The sequence below is a fragment of the Hippoglossus hippoglossus genome, chromosome 4 (genome assembly GCF_009819705.1).
Source record: "Hippoglossus hippoglossus isolate fHipHip1 chromosome 4, fHipHip1.pri, whole genome shotgun sequence".
In the NCBI taxonomy this organism is placed as follows: domain Eukaryota; kingdom Metazoa; phylum Chordata; class Actinopteri; order Pleuronectiformes; family Pleuronectidae; genus Hippoglossus; species Hippoglossus hippoglossus.
The window spans coordinates 8,582,478-8,601,778 of NC_047154.1; the positions used below are offsets into that span (position 1 = coordinate 8,582,478).

Genomic DNA, 19,301 nt, shown 5'->3' on the forward strand with positions numbered 1-19,301 from the left:
TGTATATGAGAACTCAAATATCTGAGTCAGTTTCCCTGAACATTTTTTGAAACTTTTCCTGCCAACTCCCCCCTGTTAAAATTTCCATAGAAAGTCTGAGTGAGCGCAAGTGAGAATGCAGCAAGAAAAAGGCTGGAAAGGAGCAAAGCGAGCAAGTGATGATGTTTCTAGTAAGCAAAGGACGCAAAGCTGAAAAATAGAGAGGGCCTTTGGTGATAAGTGCTGATCTCGGTATGACAAAAACTTTTTTATTTATATGACATGTCCTGCCTCCTACATGCTCTACACAGGCGCCACCACTCGCCCGAATGTTCCAGACATTTTTCTGCAGTTGTGAACATATTTGACCCAGAAAATCTCGTGCTGCATTTATGGTAAGTGAAAGGGGAAACAGGGAAAGGGACATTTCTGTCTAAAAGCCCCTTATGTACACTCACTGCCTTCTTTCTACCACTCACTCATTTCAACAAAATGAAATGCCAAAAATTCAAGAATTTGCTTTATATTAATATCCATTTAATTTAAGCTATAATAGTTTCCCATTTTATCAGTAACCTGTTTGTAGATTTCAGAGTAATACAGCAGTTAAAGGGTGCTTAAAGGGCAGACATGGCTGCATGTCAGTAAAAACACTATTGCACATCTCAAGGTTTTAACCAAGTTATTTAATATTTTCCTATTCAGACAGTGGACAGAGTGAAACAGCAGGCGTGCACCAACACACACAAACACCTGATTTTACCATCATGTGTCTGAGACTGACAGCAATGGAAACTCGAGCCGAGTTCAGTTCAGTCATAGCTATGTAGTTTTCTTCGTAGCCAGTGTTGAGACAAAAGCACAGTGAAAGTAGGAAAAGCCCCTCGAGTGCACTCTGATGCTGCTGGGTCACAGTGTGTACACTGTACACTCTGCTCCCTACTCTCCCTCCACACTGCAACCTTCCTCTCCTTGTCAGCTCTCCCCCTCGATCAGGTCAGTGAGAGAACAAAAGTCCTTCCCAAATAGCCTCTCTTGCTCACTTTTCCCAGCATTGTTCTTCAATCCCACGTATAGTCGCTCTACGTGGGACACACCCACCTGATACTTAAATCTGTACCCTGAGCCATTATTTTCCAAATTGCTACATTGGACTGAAATACAGGGACACATTAGACTTGTAAATCCCACTTAGTCGGTCAGTCAGTCAGTCAAACAAAGCATTTATGAAAACATTTATGAACCTCTGTGTGATTTTAGCCCGGTGGAGTTAAGACGATGGGGCTGGAGTCCAGACGATATCAATGACTTCCCTCTAAGTGAAGAAACAGCAGTACTCCAAAGACAAAAGCTACTTAGAGTCCACAACCGATGGCCGGGGGCCAGTTAAAGTCATTGGCCCATCAGTCTGCTCATGTAAGAACGTCCACTCTTCTCTAAAAACAGATTGGCCATGGGATACAAATATAATCACCAATTATGTTGGAAGTCATTCAAAGTTTACAACTACTAGAGATCTACTCATTATGTTTATACCCAAAACGTGACTGTTATTGAGGGTGTTTTGTAATACAGCAGCCTGACATCAGCCCTATTATGAGACACTGTGGTACTTGTGGATAGTAGTGGATGTGACCATCTGAGCTACACAGCTACAGTAACTTCTGGGGTTGTTTCAAGTTTAGTGTCCAGTAGGCTACTAACATAAAACAACATTTTAAAATATGATATAAATACAATATACAAAAGTACAGGCATGATAATACTCTTCCTTTCCCTTTGTAGCATGTGCTGCTGTATGCTTCTCAGCTTTTTTGATAATACAATGCAAATGTAACCCAATAGACAGGCTGCTCAAAAATCACTTACATGTTCCCATGTTTGTGCCTAGCTTTTCTGTTTCAGCTGGTCACTGATCAATCACTGTATTGATATATTAACACTAATGCTAGCTAAAATCAACCTATACTGTAGCTGAGTGATGCGGCAGTAGTTTTTAAAATAAGTCATGGTTTAACAACAAAAACAAAAATAGTAATAATGATAATATTAATCATGATAATGGAATCCCTACAATCTACGATTTAATTTTGTCTTGCAATGTAAGGGATTAATCAATGTTTGATTAATCCCCTCAAACTGGATTTTTTTTCCATTACTCAGACACAACAAACTATTTACAGGATCAGACAGGTCAAGCTTAACTATGATATTTTATTTAAATAAAAACAAACTGCAGGTCTGGGAATGACATCATGCTAGAGGAGTGTGTGTGCGTGGTGTTCGCTGTGAAGTGCCAAATGTTGTGCATGTGCAAAGGCAGGATTCAGACTGGGCCACAGCACGCTGGGCTGTGGTCTCTCTCCTGCTTTCATAAGGCCACAGTGGCCAACCTTAAACACAGATTATCCATGTCTGCTAACCGAAAGGGTCTGACAATCCAGACGAGAAAACGCATTAGCCTCTCTCACTGAGGCAACATGCAGGGTGGGCAAGACTGAGTATGACAGATACTAAGATAGTAAGTGTAATATGTGGCTGTGCATCGGAGCTCTGAATGCAGCTGCTGCTGAGATTACAACGGCATGGTAAGGATGTAAGAATGAAATACAGAAAAGAAAGGGACCGAGGGAACGACAGCAAATGGATAGAGTAACATCTTAAATAAACAATTGTATACATATAATTACATTTTTTTTTAAAATAATTTTTGAGATAAGGGGGACTGATTTTAAACCTGTCATTAAAAACAATTACAACAATTTGTTTGATGTGATCTCAGCTCACCTCTGGCTGGATTTCCTTGAACACAGGAGCATCCATGAGTGTAATTTGGCCCTGGAGGAGATGAAACAGGCAGTTGTCAGACTTATTTTTATAGCAGGCCACAATGGTTAAATTTGCATTTGCCCAGATTCCATACAGCAATGTAATACCTACATTATTAAGAATTTGACAAATCATTAATTGTCAAATCTAAGATCAACAATAAAACAGTTAAACAATTAAAATACTGCCACATCCTCTTGTGTGCCACGTCATTGTACGCAACAGGATGTGCACAGCCCATTACTGTCATGACTTTTACTGACAGCACCTTTTAACACCTTCTTGAAATACCAGGGGAAAGTGACACTACGACAAGACAAAGATTAAGAGTGCCCCCTTGTGGCCAAACAAGGTAGTACATTAGTTTTAAGAGATGAAGTAGAGTTCACTTACTGCATATTCTTCAGGAGTGACCTTCAACACATCGAACACAACAGCATCAAAACTCTTCTTCAGCTCTGAAGAACCCTTATCACTGAGAGATTCAGAGCTGCTGCTCCTCTGATGGAAGTAAAAACACAAACATTATAATGCAACTGTGTGTGTAACAGTTCGAATAAGGCATCAGCTATACAAGAATGATGGCAGCTGCATGGTTAAGAACAAATATGATGTGGAAAAGAAAGGTTGATCAAAGAAAACTGTGGTTACTAAATATTCCAGTCAAAATAAACATCTAACACTTAACTACATCCTGTCGCCTTATAATCATAAAATACTAGAGCTGGACACTTCTTGTGCGTTCGTCCTGCTTTTTTCAACACCTTGAATGGAGGCCTGGCGAGTCGTCGTGGCCTCACCTCAGAGACAATTGCAGCGTTGGTGTTGATGCTTGACTGGCCATTAGGGAGGTCCATCATTCCCACACCATCTAGCTCTAGTGCAGGAGACCACTCATCATCCTCAAATGCAGCAAAGTCCACCCGGCCCTCTGGAATAAAACACACACACAGTCAGTTGGTACATTTAGCACCACATCTTGACCATTATTTCCTCACCTGCAAACATATGAGACTCATCACTCACAACTTGGTGCAGCAGCACCCTCTTCTGTTGAGAACTCACTTTGTCATTATGGGTTCCTGACTTGAATATTAAACTAAATTAACCCTCAGAAAATGTTTTATTGAATCGTCCCAGCAGGGGCATTTCATATGGACACACTTTCACAGCCTGTCACTTACTACACATAAGACCGGACAAGACAGAAGGAGCTTAGGCTGAGTGTTAAGAAGAGATCTTCCCTGAAAGGGGTTTGGAGAGGCCAGCTGGCTGCTAGAGCCACAACTTTAAACAGCTTACACAGCACTACAATATGACCTACTGCCACTCAATGACTCTCTAGACCAGAAGGATTTTTAAAAGTTCTCTGGTCAACAGAGCAGAGTATGTAATCCTGACGCTCTCCAGGTACTTTCACTGAGTATTAATGGATAACTGGATTTTTACTAAAAACATAAAATGGCTGCTGTAACTTGTAGTTGGTGTGAAAAAAGGATTTCTACACAAGTGTTTTATTAAGTTGGTTTGTTAATGCTAAGGATTCATGCCATACTACAATGTGTCACTCACAGTACTTGCAGTGCGAGCAGGAGCATCGCTCCTGAGAGAACCATATTAACGTACAAATGTGAATGACAAATACACAACACAAGCTACACAAAGACTTATTCAAAGCTGAATTACCGAAATGACTCAACATTGTCCCTTTTACTTTGGTGAATCAAATGATGAACAAATAGATTCAGCATCTGCTATTTCAACATATTCTTTATTCAAAACACAAATTTAGTATATTTTAATATTCTTGTCTAAAATTACACGTATGTAGACAGAGACACACCAAAGGATTAACAAGCTGCATTCAGACATGCACTTAAATCCTGAAATGTACCAGGGAGCTGTATGTGAGAATGGAAATGGCCGAGTCGGATGATCCCGACATTTTTTGTAAACTTTTCCAGCCAAGGCATCTCTTGTGTACTTGACAATACAGGCCTCTATGTGCCCATACGGGCCTGCTTGCGTGCGTGCATGAGTACGTTTCTTCCTATCATTTTGGTTGGCTCAAGGCTCAGGCAACGGCCTTTGCTTCAAATACCATTAGCTGCTTCCTTCCACATTGCAGTCTGCTCAGCCAGAACAAACAGCGCTACATCATGTCAACCTTCTTCATATTGTTTGACAGCAGTGCATAATTGCACAGGAAGCAGTAGCTAGTCTGTGTTTACAAGTACAAGTATGTCTGCTGTTTATAAAATCATACGTCTGCAATTACCTTACTTCCTGGTCCAATACTAGTGTCGGTCTTTTCCCAGGACAATTATATAAAGTGTAACTCACAGTTACCACACAGCCCAGTCAGGGTAAAATTAGACCTACGCTAACATAATACATGAAGTGTCCAACATTGATACAGGGATTATGTCTTCATTCCAAAATAATCACTTTAAAAAACATCTATGACTCAACATATGATCTTCTACTAAACTTTATAACCACAGTCAATAGGGTTGTTCACTAGTTTACCTCTCAGTCCAGTGTGTCAAACACCTGAAACAATGTACAGTCATCTCTGCTCCTGCAATTAATCAATGCAGTTAAAATTTGCACCTGACCGAATTATTGGTTGGCTGAAAATTGGCAGATTCAAGCCTTTCAGAGACAAATCAGTATCAGCGTTTATCAAAACTTCTGTTTTACACAAAGTAAAAAAGATGAGCATTTATGTTTATATGTCACACGGTTTATTTTCTTAATTCAAGTTCTACATATTTGGTTGTATTTGTGGTTTCTTTTTATTTAGTTATTTAAATACAAGTTTGAACTGTAAAATATCAAGAATAAAATACATTTTTTGTCATTAGGGCATTTCAAATTTTCATGCTTACATCTGACAGTATTGCAAACTTCCTAATGTCTGTATTGTCCACAAAAAAAATCTACATTGGCTCTAATTAAAATAGAGGTAGCCTACGACCATGCAGGCACACAGACAGTGCTGTCAAAACATCGCGAAAAACAAGCTGTCCTTACAAAGACTGTGTTACACTTACCAGTCGTGTGTCAAATGGGCATAGTGCTGGGGGTGAGGTTAGCCCGTTGTTCTGTATCACTTTGTTTATCAAGTCCTTTCTTTCTGTGACACTGGCTCCTGCTCTCTGTGTGAAAGAACAAAGAGAAAGAGAGAGGAAGGCAGCATGAATCTTCTGAACATGAGGAAAACCCACACAGCCATAAGCAACAAGCACTGCCAAAAAAGTCCAGATGCTGATTTGAACAACCCGCTATTGCAACGAATGATGATGGACACCTCTGCATCCTCTGAACCATCTGTTTAAGTAACAGTTAACTCAGAAAAAAGTGGGAGAGGAACATTGACAGGAGTAACATTGGCATCATATAAATACCTACTAAAACTTCCTTTCAGATAGTTATACACAATCAATGCCATTTATTATATTATACAACTCAATATCATACAATTATTGGTATTAATTGTTCACCTAAATCAAGAAATGCAGTAATAATTACAAAAAAAAACAATGTATGCGGATGTTTCAACAGGTATCCATCTGAGCAGATCGGGGGTTAGCCATGACATTACAGAGCCCATTTTGTTATCATTGCTGGTATCATTTTCAATGTTTCCCTCGATTATCTTCATCAATTTATTCACAGCTGCTGACATTTCTTGGCCCTGAAATGTTACATAGAAATGATTTCCCAAAGTCGTAACAAAGATACTGGATGGCTACAGATTGGTATTTGAATTAGGAAAAAAATGGACCAGTACATCCTTATTCTCATTAATCAGTTGGTTTTTAAGAAGCATGAGTGACTTAATATTTGACACACGATTCCAATATGGTCCAGATAGTTTGCAGCCAACCTCATGTTGAGCATGAATCATTTGTTGCCTTAACACTTTGAACATGACATTGCATGACTAATAACCACCAGTAGGTGTCTCACTACTCTAAAGAATGAATCCTGTGTGTCAGACAGACAGGCTATGGACAAATGTTGCATTCTGACAGACAGTAGTTGGTCTTTTGCCGATAGGCAGCAGCTAAGATCTTCTCATCCCCTCAAAGTTGTTATCACTGGATAGAGGTACAAAGCTCAGCAGCAGAACAAACAGCAGATTAAGATTTCCTCTAGTCGGAGTTAACTTTAAACCTTTGCTTACAGAAGCCTGTACATTCTTTCAAAGATCACATTAGATCAAGAGAACACCACCCTGGAGATTGGGTTCAGTTTCACAACAGCCTGCTGAGAACAAACTGGTTCAAGGTTCAAGCTGAGCCACTGGGTTCTTTTGTATTATAAGAAAAGGAATAACGTGTCTTCCTACGCAAACTTAACAGAGACTATGCTTACATCTATAGTCGGTCATTGTCCCAGAAAGTGTTGATCTTCCTATACAGTGAGCAATGTAAACACTACATAGCAACAGCCCGTTTCTGCTTGTCTGCTGACAGTTTGCTCTGTGTCTGTTACGTACCTGATCATCCAAGAACAGTTTACATCTAACTTTACAGCTCCCTAAGATGCCCACACCTCCAACTATGCAACTTCCATAACATTTCCCCATCTAATCCCATCAGGTCAGTCTCCTGTTCTCTGCACTTGGCCACATCCATGTACCCCTAACAATAAGATGAGCTGAAATGTGTTATGTTGTGTTGACATCATGCTTTACTTCCTGAGGTTCAAGCCAGGGAATGTTTACCTGAAGAATATCATTTGTAAATGCTAGGAATGCTCACTGGGACAGTACTTAAGGAGGAGATGATGGATTAGAGGAAGAAGCAGAGGAAGATTGACAGCAAAGTGGAAAGTGTCATGTTGTAGAAGAGGATGTGTTGTTGTTAAGCCAAATGTGAGTCATTGCGCAGCCTAGCAGGTGCTGTTGAATTAGGCCTCTCTGAATCGGCTGCCTCTTCCCCCCCTCTTTGTGTTTCCAGGCTGCTTTGACATTCACATGCTGCAGTTCAAACACAAAAGCCGCTGCCAGCCTAATTGGCATCGTTGCTGAAGGGCAAAATGCATACTAGCAAGTGTTTCCGTGTGTCGTCATTCACATGACAGCATATTTGCGCATGTGACAACACATTCCACATCCTGCACTGACCCTTACATTCCTGTCTCTAGTGGCCATGAAAACAGGTCTCCTGCACCTTCATTTGGCATGTCCTCTATCCTCCTCTCGGTGCTCATCTCCTGCCCTGTTTCTCTTCACCTCAACCTCTTTTCGCTGCAGTTTAAGATTTTATGTGAATGGATTAATAGGCAAAAGGGTCATCTCTGTCAGGTAAACAAATTAAAGTGCATGCACTGCATGTATGACAGTGTTCGTGGCATTGGAAAGAGCGAAAAGAGTAATAATAATTTAATTGTTGTGCATTTCTAGATGTATTTTTTTTACCGTGGCGTGGCGTCAAAGTTTGATTACACAGCATCAAAGCACGAGGTTGTATCTGTATAATGTCAGTGGTCATGGATTCCTTTGATGTTTTAGATGTTGCAAAGGCGAAAGATTAATACGATCTGAAGAGAAACAAGAGTGTTTTTGACCTGAACAGATCTATTAGTCTGTAGATGTATTTTTTTGTGTTATTTTTCAGTTCTGTCAAACTATTTAACAAAGGAATTTCTATGGCATTCATTTTCTGCATGCATTTGTTTTTTAAAGGGTTTAACCTGAGCCAGGCCATACAACAATGACAGCAATCATGACTTCCATACATGGTTAGTAGCATACAGCTGCTAAAATACCTTATGCAAGTTGTGATTTTATCAAATGCACTGGTATCAAATCGGTACTTGACATTGGCCGATACGCCATTGTCTTGTCCAGGTATCGGAATCAGTGTCAGAAAGGGTAGTATGGTTTTGAAACATTTCTAGTATGCATATACATGTTTACTCTCAACTACATCACTATCCCAACATGAGATGATAGCTTCCATAGGCACACACAAACATAAAGGATTGTTGTGTTGAGTGAGTGTGTGATGGAGGGAACATGTTTGTTATTGCCTTTACAGAAGGTCACTTACTGTGAAACTGTGAAAAAAGGATCAGATGGGAGATTTCTGTAGCGTCCAGCATTAACACAGTGTTGTGTGACTTCAACAGCTTTGACAGCTCTGCCACTCCCTGCCTGCAGCTCTGCAGGCCTGTCTTTGACACCTAGCAGCCGCGAAAGCATCGCTTCTCAATCTGCTCAAAATGTGTGTGAGAGCTCCACAAATATCGGTCTCATGCAAACAGCAAGATTCATAGACCATATTCATAAAAACAGCACAGAGTCGTGGCCTTTTCTCTGCACAAACCTTTAAAAAGTGCGGGGAGAATCCATTTCCTCTATTGGTCCGCTGTGCTTTATGATACAAAATTAAAGTACCTCCTCTTTGTCACTGTACAATGCTTGCACTGTGTAACACATGCCCTCTGCTTTGCCTTGCAGCAACAGCAGGGCAAGAGGAATTTCAAAACTGTGCCGCAGAATGCACCAAAGTCAGGGAGCCAAAGTGGGTCAGTGTGTTGAGCTGAGCAGTGAGGGATGTGACAGCCCATTAGGCTGTGCCCTCTTCTTCTCCTCTTTAGTACACAGTACACTAACACAAACAGACTCCGAGCTGTTAGGATCTATAGGTCTGCAAAGTCAAACTATATATCTTTTCGGAAAATTACTTGTTTACTATTTAATTACCATAGTAGGTCTCAATGTCACCATAAGAGAATAAACTGGGATATGGATGCTTTACTTACATTTCAATCCATGGTCTCTTTAACTCTCATTCCCATTTTACATGAACAAATAGAAAGGTCTTATTAGGGGCCGAGCACAGACAATGGCGAAGGCCTTATTGAAATTTATATGATTATTATTATTATTGTCTGCCAAATGAATTGCCTTTTTGAAGGCCTAAACATGCATGAAAACTCAAAGTTTTCAGAAATTTCGAAAGTGGTGAAAATGTATGTATTCTGGAGTAATTTGAAATGGGCGTGGCAAAATGGCTCAATAGCCCCCCCAATGCAGCACCTTACTTCGCTTTCACCGATCTTCACAAAATTCGGTACACACGTGTATCATGACCAGACGCACAAAAAAAGTCTCAAGCAGCATTATGAATAAAATTACATTGATTTTTGTCACACGGTGTGACCGTGGTGTGGCGTCAAAGTTTGATAACTCACCATCAAAGCACAGATACAAATCTGTATAATGTCAGTGGTCATACATTCCTTTGATGTCTTAGATGTTGCAAAGGTGAAAGATTTATACGATATGAAGAGAAACAAGTGTTTTTGACCTGAACAGATCTATTAGTCTGTATATGGTGATAGCACCACCTACTGGCAACAGGAAGTAAGCCTCGTTTACAACTTAAATTAGATTTACATAAAATGTTCACGGTGTGGTCTGCACTTGATGGTGTGTACCATAATGCATGATTAGTGGGCATGGTTCGGCAGTGCGTGACGGACACAGGAAGTGAAGCGTTTATTCTTCCCGCGGTGTGCAGAACACACGCAACCGTTTCGCCCGGTCCTTGACCGCTCTCTTCCACGGCCCCATCAGGTCCCGAGTTCGCAAGTGCTCGGGCCTGCACAGTGCTGCTCAGAGCCCTAGATTCTAAATTGAATCTAAATTTGATTTTATTGTTTATGAAGCCTGTTAATCACCAGAGATCTAGTTAGTGGTGTTTCAGTGATGCTATGACAGCAAAGGCTAGATTTCGCTTCTCACTTTCCCTGTGCTCCAGTCAAGAGAACACTATTGATCAAAAGCTAAGAGAGGCCAGGCTGATCAAACACGCACTCCAATAACCTGCACATACACATACTTACACAGCATGTGGCTGCATGTCACAGCAGTTCGATATACTGCTTTCACTCAGCAGGTTAGCTATTCAAGCAGAGCATAGTGGCACGGCCTGTGGAGGGACAATGATGTGTGTGTTGCTGTCGAGGGAACATGGCTAACAGGCCTTTCACACCATCACTTATCATGCCTGTTATGCTCTGATCCTTCTGAAGGTGGCAGCTCAATGAGAGTTTGGACCAGTGGAAGTGGAAAAGAGAGGATGCCAACAAGTGTAACTACGAGTTATGAACACCATGTCCTGCATTGGCCCCAATTAAAGACATCGTATACAAAGATATGACAATCGTTATTTTCCCCAACTTTGGGTAAAATTAGAATTATTCTTTTAGAGAGCATTATGGGTTATTTGTAGCTGTAAGTGTTTTCAAGTCTAAAGCCTTTCAGAAGTACTCATCCATTGGTGTTGGTTTGGTTGGTCCAGTGTAACCTGCAGGAGTTAGAAGGCTTGTATAACCTTTTTTTTGCTGTGACAGAACTAATAAATCAATGAGAGAAAAGGATCTCTTAGTGTCTTGCACAAAGCAGGCTCTCATGCGTAGCCCGAATGACAGGCACAAATAGCCCCCAATCTACCAATGCGGTGGCCCACCTTACGTTAGGCCACGGGATTCGGCCAACTACTTCTGATTGCCTGTCCAATAGCCTAGCCTAGAATTACATCTGTCACACACAGTGAGCTCAAAAAGACAGTCTGGGTGTAAACGTCAGAGACAAGCAATCAAAGTACCTACGCCCTCCAGAAACGGTATCCTTATTGAAGCAGTGGTTGAGCAGAGAGTGGGACTCATTCACCAACTGTTCTTAAGAAGAAATTTCTTCTTAAAACCCACTTATGCAGTTTTTACAAAGATTCTGACATCACAAATGTTTTCTTATGTGGGATTAATTATGAAAACCAAGTTTATTTCTTTTCTGAGATAAGAGATGGCTCAGGAGATGCAACCGCACCACATGTTGCACACTGAACCCAGGTCAGTGTTGCAGTGCTCCCTGTGTTCGCATCAAGCATCCACTGCTGACACTACAAAATATAACAACTTTTTTTACGGTTTGAGTCTGGTACAGCGCCGTCTTTAGATTTTTTTATCATTTTAATTAACATAATCATTCCTGGCTTCTTTAATGCTCTTTTCAGTTTCTGTGTGTGCACACGGCAGAAAAAAGTAATTCTTAAGTAGATATGGGTGAATGAGGCCCAGTGTTTCCCCAAAAACTAGTAAATGCTCTTTGAGAATTTTGCTACCTGGTTAGCTGTTAATGCATGCAATTGCATGCCACAAAAATGCCTCACCGATTAAATCTGAAGAACGTAATATCAGCATTAAAATAAAACATGATGCATGCTGAACCTGAACTAAACTGTAACTACCCATAATGGACACTTTACGAAGTAAAACGCAAGGAGACAAACCGAGACTGAAGCACAGGACATGTGCAGCAACAGTAAATCTGAGAACAGACAAACAGTTTTAAGCAGAAGCAAAATCTGAACGTGAAATGAAGAAACAGTACCATCAACATGAAAGACCTGGAATGAATATATAAAATAAACTCCAGACAGGCATGTTTCTGTGATCATGCTCGCGTTATATTAAAAGGTGGAGGCTAGCGTTAAAGGAAATCGAAATGTAATTTGTTAACAAAACAGTTTTATCAAATTCCTAAATGGAGTGCCTAATTTAATAATGTAATAAAGTAATGGGCTGGACTTAAATGAGTAGCTGGCTGTTTGGCCGACAGCTGGCATGTATGGAAAACTCTGTTTTGATAACAGTATCTGGTTATCCATCAAATGAACCAAAGAGAGGCCACGGTGCCAAGCTTGGGAGTAGGGGCATGTGGCAGGGCCCCAGAGCAGCAGGCCGTCACGTGTGGGCAGAGCACTGGCCTACAGTTTGTGTGTGTATCTATGTCTGCATGTGTGCTGGCTTCGGCCTGATTTGTGGTCCAAATGGGAGCGGGCAAGCGGCCTAGGCCAAGTTCAACTCTGCTGCTGAAGCCTGAGAGGCCTGAGCATGGTGACAAATGACTGAGGGGGGGGGAAGGGGAAGGGGGCAGGAGAGGAAACAGAGGAAGTGTGGAGCTGGCTGCAGCGCTGATGTCTGTGGTCATTCCTTGCACGGACTATTAACAAGGAAAGGGAAGACTAACAATACAGGGCAACAGAGCAGTCAGTCAGAGAAGTACTGTTTAGAGGAAACTGATATGATCTCTATGTCTTCCTCTATGAGTCTCTGAGGATTGGCACAAGTAAAACATACAGCAGTAAAACATACTTCTAAGGGCTGAGTAAACACATTCAGGATGAACGTGAAGCTTCATGGCTTAAACAATCCAGACATTATTGATAAAACAAGATATTCTGTGTTTGTGTCCAGATATTTAAGCAAACATCTTGAGAGCATCCAGCATAAAATCAAGTAAAACAGTAACACCTAACTATGTGGCACTAACCTGCTTCTATAGTGGTATGGCTGAGTATTATGAATATGTACTGGAGACAACTGGTTTTATCAAGCAGCAGAGATTGTGCTACACTTTCCATTGAGGTGAATATCATTTAAATACTTACAGAGCTGGATTACAAAAATAACTTTCTGTTGACTCTGTTGACTGTTTTTATTCAGACCCATTATCAATCGTTAAAATATCCACACTGATCTTTGCATTTGCACCTTCACATCACAGTTACATGGCAGGTACAACTGAACTACGGGTTAATTACTACATGTGTGTGCAGTGGCTAATTGTTGCATGATGGGTAAATTGTCTAGTTTGCGGTTTTCAGGAATCAGTTCATAGAATCATGCACAAAATATTATTTTTAAATTAATGAGGAATGTAGATTGTTGCTTGCTATACAAACTGCCCTGATTCACAACAGTTGGGTTAACTGTACTCTGAATATAGTCCATGTAAACCCACCACTGTTTCAAGACTGTTGTGACTCAAGAAGGTTTGCAGACTCAGGCCATTTCATAGCATATCTAAAGATTGTATCTACAGGAGGGATGGACAAAAAAAAGGCTCTGCACACTGATCTGAGCAATCAGTCAAAGGTAGTTTGAAAGATGTAACCTCTGGCTGAGTCATGTAGGGCCATGGAAGTCAACTGACTACGACTTAATTCAATCGGCCCATGCCCGGGAGCTAACTCTAGCTAACAGGCGTCTGCACACATCAGGCTAATGTCTTGTCAATTAGCAAGCAGACCTTCAGTCTGAGTTCAAAGTGATCATTTCTGGTGATTGGCTCATTAAAACCATGCTCCCTCTGGCAAGGCAGACTCTGTAAAAGCTTCAACGTTTAGGTTGAAATGTGTACTGTGCAACAAAAAAAATCATTGTATTCTTAAATTACATAGAAAATATTGTTTATTACAATGTAAGGCTTTATAGTCAAGAAAGAAAGATTGTAGCACACTAGCACACAAAAGAAGCACATTCAAAATCCAGACTGCAAAAATCTATGACGTGTCAGGTGTAAACACACTGACCTGAGGGTTGGTTGGAAATAGGATCTATGATTAAGTCATTTGAGTGTCACAGACATTATTATATTAAGATTCGAGGGGTGATGGATTATTTACACACTATAATCAAATGTGTATTACTAAAATTTAAGTTCAGTTATCATTCTACTGGTTCTTCATGACACCCTTAGTCTAAATGATAGAACTTTTAATTGAAACATCTCGACAACCTCCAGCTAATATACTTTAACTACTCGCATAATGATTTGGTCCAGCCTAACACTGATTATTAATTCTCCTCATTAAAGCTAAACATGTTGGCAAATACACGATTATCTGGCCAAGAATCGTTGGTTTGAGTCAGCACTGTAAAGACATTATCGGAAGTTTTGGTCACAGCAGATTAGTGTGGGGGTTTTCCTGTCATTTCTCCAAGGACGCCTGCAACAGCCTGGAGAGTTTAGTTTAAAAAAAAAAAAAAAAAAAAGAAAATTGCAGAAGTGTTAGTGAGGTCCTGAATCCAATGAGATTAAATGATGTTAACGTGCAGTTTATACAAGGTCAACCCTTCAAGTAACTGTTCATAGTAAAAGCCCTTTCAGTGAGTAAAATTATATATGACATTTATTGTGGTGCCGGATTTAACTAATGTTGGAAATTGGTAGACAAACTTACATCAGATGTTTTGTGTGTTTGTCTAGTGGTGGATTAGTTTTAAACACTGAACTGAAGAGAAGACCTGCAGCCACTCTCAACAATTTGGATATACAGCTGGTGATAGTGTTAGGTTTGAATTGAATGAGAGTCAGGTTTGAATCAAAGTGAGACTCCCAAAATAAAAAAATAAAATAATCAAATCATGTTTCCTAAGATTACCACCTATGTTTGGTCCTCCCAATAAATGAGTCATATTTCTCTTAATTAATGCTAAATTTTCAGTTAGTTTTCTCAACTAATTTCCATCCAGTTACGTGACTTTGTCAGAACATTTATAAAAGGAAAACCTTGGAGACAGTATTTTCAAGACAGGGTTCTGGAAGGTCCCTTGGGGCTTTTGTGTGAGACACAGACTTGGCATGTTGCATCCTGACAAACCGTACAATTATTTGACAGCAAACATACACTCTCAGTCCTGCATACTCCCCTCTTTAGCTCTAGCAAACCAATCATTGCTGGTTAACGTAAAACACAGTGGTACGGGTGGGCCATCACAGGAATGTAACCACTGACAACAGATTGCATCGTACTTCCATCTTTCTGTTTCTTTGAAGTAAAGCCTCACAAATCATCCCTCTCCCACATAGAGCACTAAAATGTCTGTGCTATGCAACGATGAGATCATCCTCCTCCAACAAGTTTTTCTGTCCTGTTTTAGGTTGGCCTAGCTCTGCTCCTAGTCTGCTTGGATACTTGACCCAAAAGAGCAACGCACCAGACAACACTAAAACGCAGACTCTGGAGTGTCTTCAAAAGCAAACACGCTGTAGGCTAGCTATTGTTAGTCTAATGAGTCTTATGATGTGTATAGAGCCAAGTAAGAGGGAGTGTTACAGTTTTGAATATAGCACTGTGTCGCGGTCAACCTTTTGAGAATTTACTTCTAAGATGAATTTTGTCCCTTTGAAATTGCTTAACTGAGCAAGACTGAGAAAACAGACGTCCCATAAAGCACTGTGTCTCTATAATTGTGAAGACACTCATCGGTATAATGCATTCCCCAGCCCCTAACATTAACCATCACAACTAATTGCCTTACCCTAAACTAAACTCTAACCCTACCTTAAAACCTAGTCTTAATCCTCAAAAAAACCTTTTGAATTTGAGAGGACCAGCCAAAATGTCCTCCCAAAGTCAAAATGTCCTCACAATGATGGTATTGAGCCAAAATTGTCCTATAGATAGATAACTATAGATAGACACGTGCACACACACACAAGCTTGTACTTCTACTTTAGTGAGAAAAACCACTGGCTTAATGCATGCCCTACCTTACCATCGCAATTAAATGTCTAACCCTAATCCTCTGTCTTCACTTCCCCAACATTTCATCATTCTGTAAGCTCTATGCTCAAAATGGCTCTCGCAAAGATATATGCACACACGGGTCGATTTTGCAAAGACCTGCATTTATCTCCTACAGACTTAACCAAACCTCTTAATAACTTACACTGTTGTTTTAGATGTCACGCAATTGATTCTACTAATCCAACATGCTACACAAAATCGAATACTGGGGCAGCAATATGTCTCCTTGTTTGGTTCAGTGACCTAACAAACAAAGGTGACAATAAAGGGGTATTCTTAACAGCAACATGATAAAAAGGAGCTACAGTGCTGCACCCCATGACCTCCCCTCACATGGCCTTGCCCCGTCTTCAGGGCGTGACAAAATGTCCAATTACAACTTAAGACACAAAGGGAGCTTTACAGAGGGGGAAAAAGCAGACGGAAAACTAAACACAGAAGGGGCAAGAGGAAGACATGTGCCTAAAATTTTTGTTCAGTATAAAAGCATGAATAGGAGCTAAACATACATGGATACTGACACCCAAAGCTGGTCAAAGAGGGACATGAACTACACTTGCAAAGCTGTGTGCTCTGAGAGTTCACTAGGTCAGAGGTCACATGGGAAGAAATAAAAGGAGAGATACAGTGAGAGAATGGGTGCGAAAAGTTGTTAAATTCTATCAAACATCATTGCAGAGAAAGCAACAGAAGAGGCAAAACAGAGACAAGCAAAAGGAAAAACAACTGAATGTGATGAATACAGACACAGATTTTGCCTTATGTGGCAATGGAGGCCTCTCTCAATTATATGGCGAGTACTTCCTATTCCCATCTGATAGCAGCTATGAAAGATTGATTCTTTCATCTTTCTCTCACACAGCAGAACAATGTTACACTGTGTGCTTCTTTTAGTTTGTGTGTATCTGTGTGTATTTGAAAGAGAGAGGGGGGGGCAAGCCTGCATCTAATGGAAGAGGAGCAACAGCTGAGACTGGAGAAACAGCTGTATCTCTTCAAGGCCTGCACTGCTCCCCTCCCCCTCCTCTCTCCCTGAATGAGCCCCTCACACCCCTTTTTCTGATCCTCCTCTCCCACAGAGCACCATGACCAGGGGCTATGCTGTCTGTGCACACAGACACAAATTACAATGAGTGTCCGGGTTACAAGTACAGACAGGACGCATGAGCTACGAAACATTTGTCTATTGACTACAAATTGGGAAGACATTGTGCCCAGTGCCACTGATGCCCTCCCGCTTCTCTTCCTAATATCCTTCCAACACTCCAAAGTAGGGCTTGGCGATATGGCCTAAAACAAATCTCTATTTTTAGGCTATATCACCATCAAGATATATACCTCGATATTTCGAAATCTCTTCTAAGTAACTGTACAAATGTTTTCAATTCCTTAAATTCAAAGTCCACAGGAAGTGGCTAAACTAGCAGATGTAAGCATTTCTGATGGTCCCTGAAAGCAACCTCATCGGAAGATAGTGGACATTTAGGCTAAAAACGCGATGTAAATGTCTTTGTTTCAAGTCGAATATAAATGTCGTGGCATGCCTTCTGGTCATTGGGCAGCTGTGGATCCTAGAGAAAACTGATGTATCTACTGATCAACAAAGCCACTGACCAGCTGCTTCAAGTGAACGAGCTCTAATCTCACTGTGTAGTGCCAGGGCCTGTGTGTCTATATGCGTGTAAACATACAACCACACACACACACTCCACTCTTGCTGGAGCGAACGCCACTTACGTTCACATTCATCATTTGTAAACTGATTCGTTCGGGTCAGCGTTCACAGAGAATATGAACTAACTGTCATTAACCGTCTCTGAACTCTCGTCAACTCGCTGGGACTCTTCGCTTTCTTTCTCTCCTTGCTCTCTGAGTCTCTTCCCTCCTCTCCTGATACAAAATATGCATGCACACAGGAGTTTTCTGGACGGGCGGGGAAGTGAGCAGTCTGCTGTGAGGGGGACATGATAAGAGCGAAACTCAGAGAATTTCAAGCTGCTTAAAACATTCACGTGACAAATTTATACTCGATGGTCGCGTTGTAGTTATTTTTTCACATCGCACAAGCCACGATACATTGAGTATATTCGCTATATCGCCCACCCCTAATCCCAAGTTTATCAAGTGACCAAATGAAGCCAGGTGACCCTCTCACATGCAAAGCACCATCAAACAGAGGGGTGTCCAAGTCTTTCAAGGGACTTGCCATTTTTATCAGTTGGTTGATGCAATAAGGGCAGTCACAACTCTTCCCACTGACTTTTAAAGTACGGAAAAGTTGCATTGGCCCAAACAGGATCTAAACAGAAGTTAAATAAAATGACAAAGTAGAGCGCATACCTCCGCCAAGTCCCAACTGTCCCCTTACGAAAACAGATTTAAATTCACTACATCCAGATGTTTATTTGGATCTGCACCAAGTTGCACACACTCAGAAATATCAAACATGCCTGATTTTTGTTCATCAAGAACCATGAATTATTCGACAGGAAATGTGGAAAATTGTCCTATCTAAATGTTATAGAACGTGAAAAAATCTGTGCCAAAATTCAATAGGTTCTTCCCTGACCCAAACATTACTGTATTGGATCCAACTGTTGTGTGGTGGAGAAAACTACTTTGTAAACGTTGCATGAATTTCAAATTAGGAGGGAAGACAACACAAGGCCATAAAGTTAAAGATACTCAATTACACCTTCATTAAAAAAAAAGAAATACATTAATTTAGAGCGTCTTTGCCAAATTGCATTTTAAACTCGCCAGTGCTACTTCTGTAATTTTTTTTTTACTGTTCTTATGCAATATCCTATGACATGTACATGGTTTGAATGAATGAAGTGAAAACCCTGTTTGACAGTTGGTGATGTAAAGTGGGGAACTGAAGGCATATGAATGCAAGTCTCTGTCTGCATGTTGAGACCCAACCTGTGGGAAACCTGACAAAGGTGACAGGAAACAGGTTGTCTCAGTCACACACTCAAGTCTAAATGGAGTCTTTAAGATGACACAGAGAATCACATCTGCTTAAGAAATGAATCATCACCTTTTATTTCATCAAAGAGATACCGGACGGCAAAAAGGAAGGCAAAGAGC

At 40.7% G+C, this 19,301-nt stretch overlaps 1 protein-coding gene across 4 annotated transcripts in view; it reads right to left on the reverse strand.

Annotated features, from left to right (window-relative positions):
- Positions 1-19,301, reverse strand: part of ralgps2 (Ral GEF with PH domain and SH3 binding motif 2) — a 70,070-nt gene that overhangs the window by 43,432 nt on the left and 7,337 nt on the right. For 2 of the 4 annotated variants that reach the window (XM_034584198.1, XM_034584196.1), the window contains exons 2-5: positions 5,865-5,969; positions 3,609-3,739; positions 3,202-3,309; positions 2,767-2,817 (exon numbers count right to left, since the gene is read on the reverse strand). In XM_034584198.1, the coding sequence (XP_034440089.1) occupies positions 2,767-2,817; positions 3,202-3,309; positions 3,609-3,668 (219 nt within the window). In that variant the 5' untranslated portion in view covers positions 3,669-3,739; positions 5,865-5,969. The remainder of the gene's footprint in view (positions 1-2,766; positions 2,818-3,201; positions 3,310-3,608; positions 3,740-5,864; positions 5,970-19,301) is intronic. The other 2 variants (XM_034584199.1, XM_034584197.1) reach the window with 1 other exon arrangement.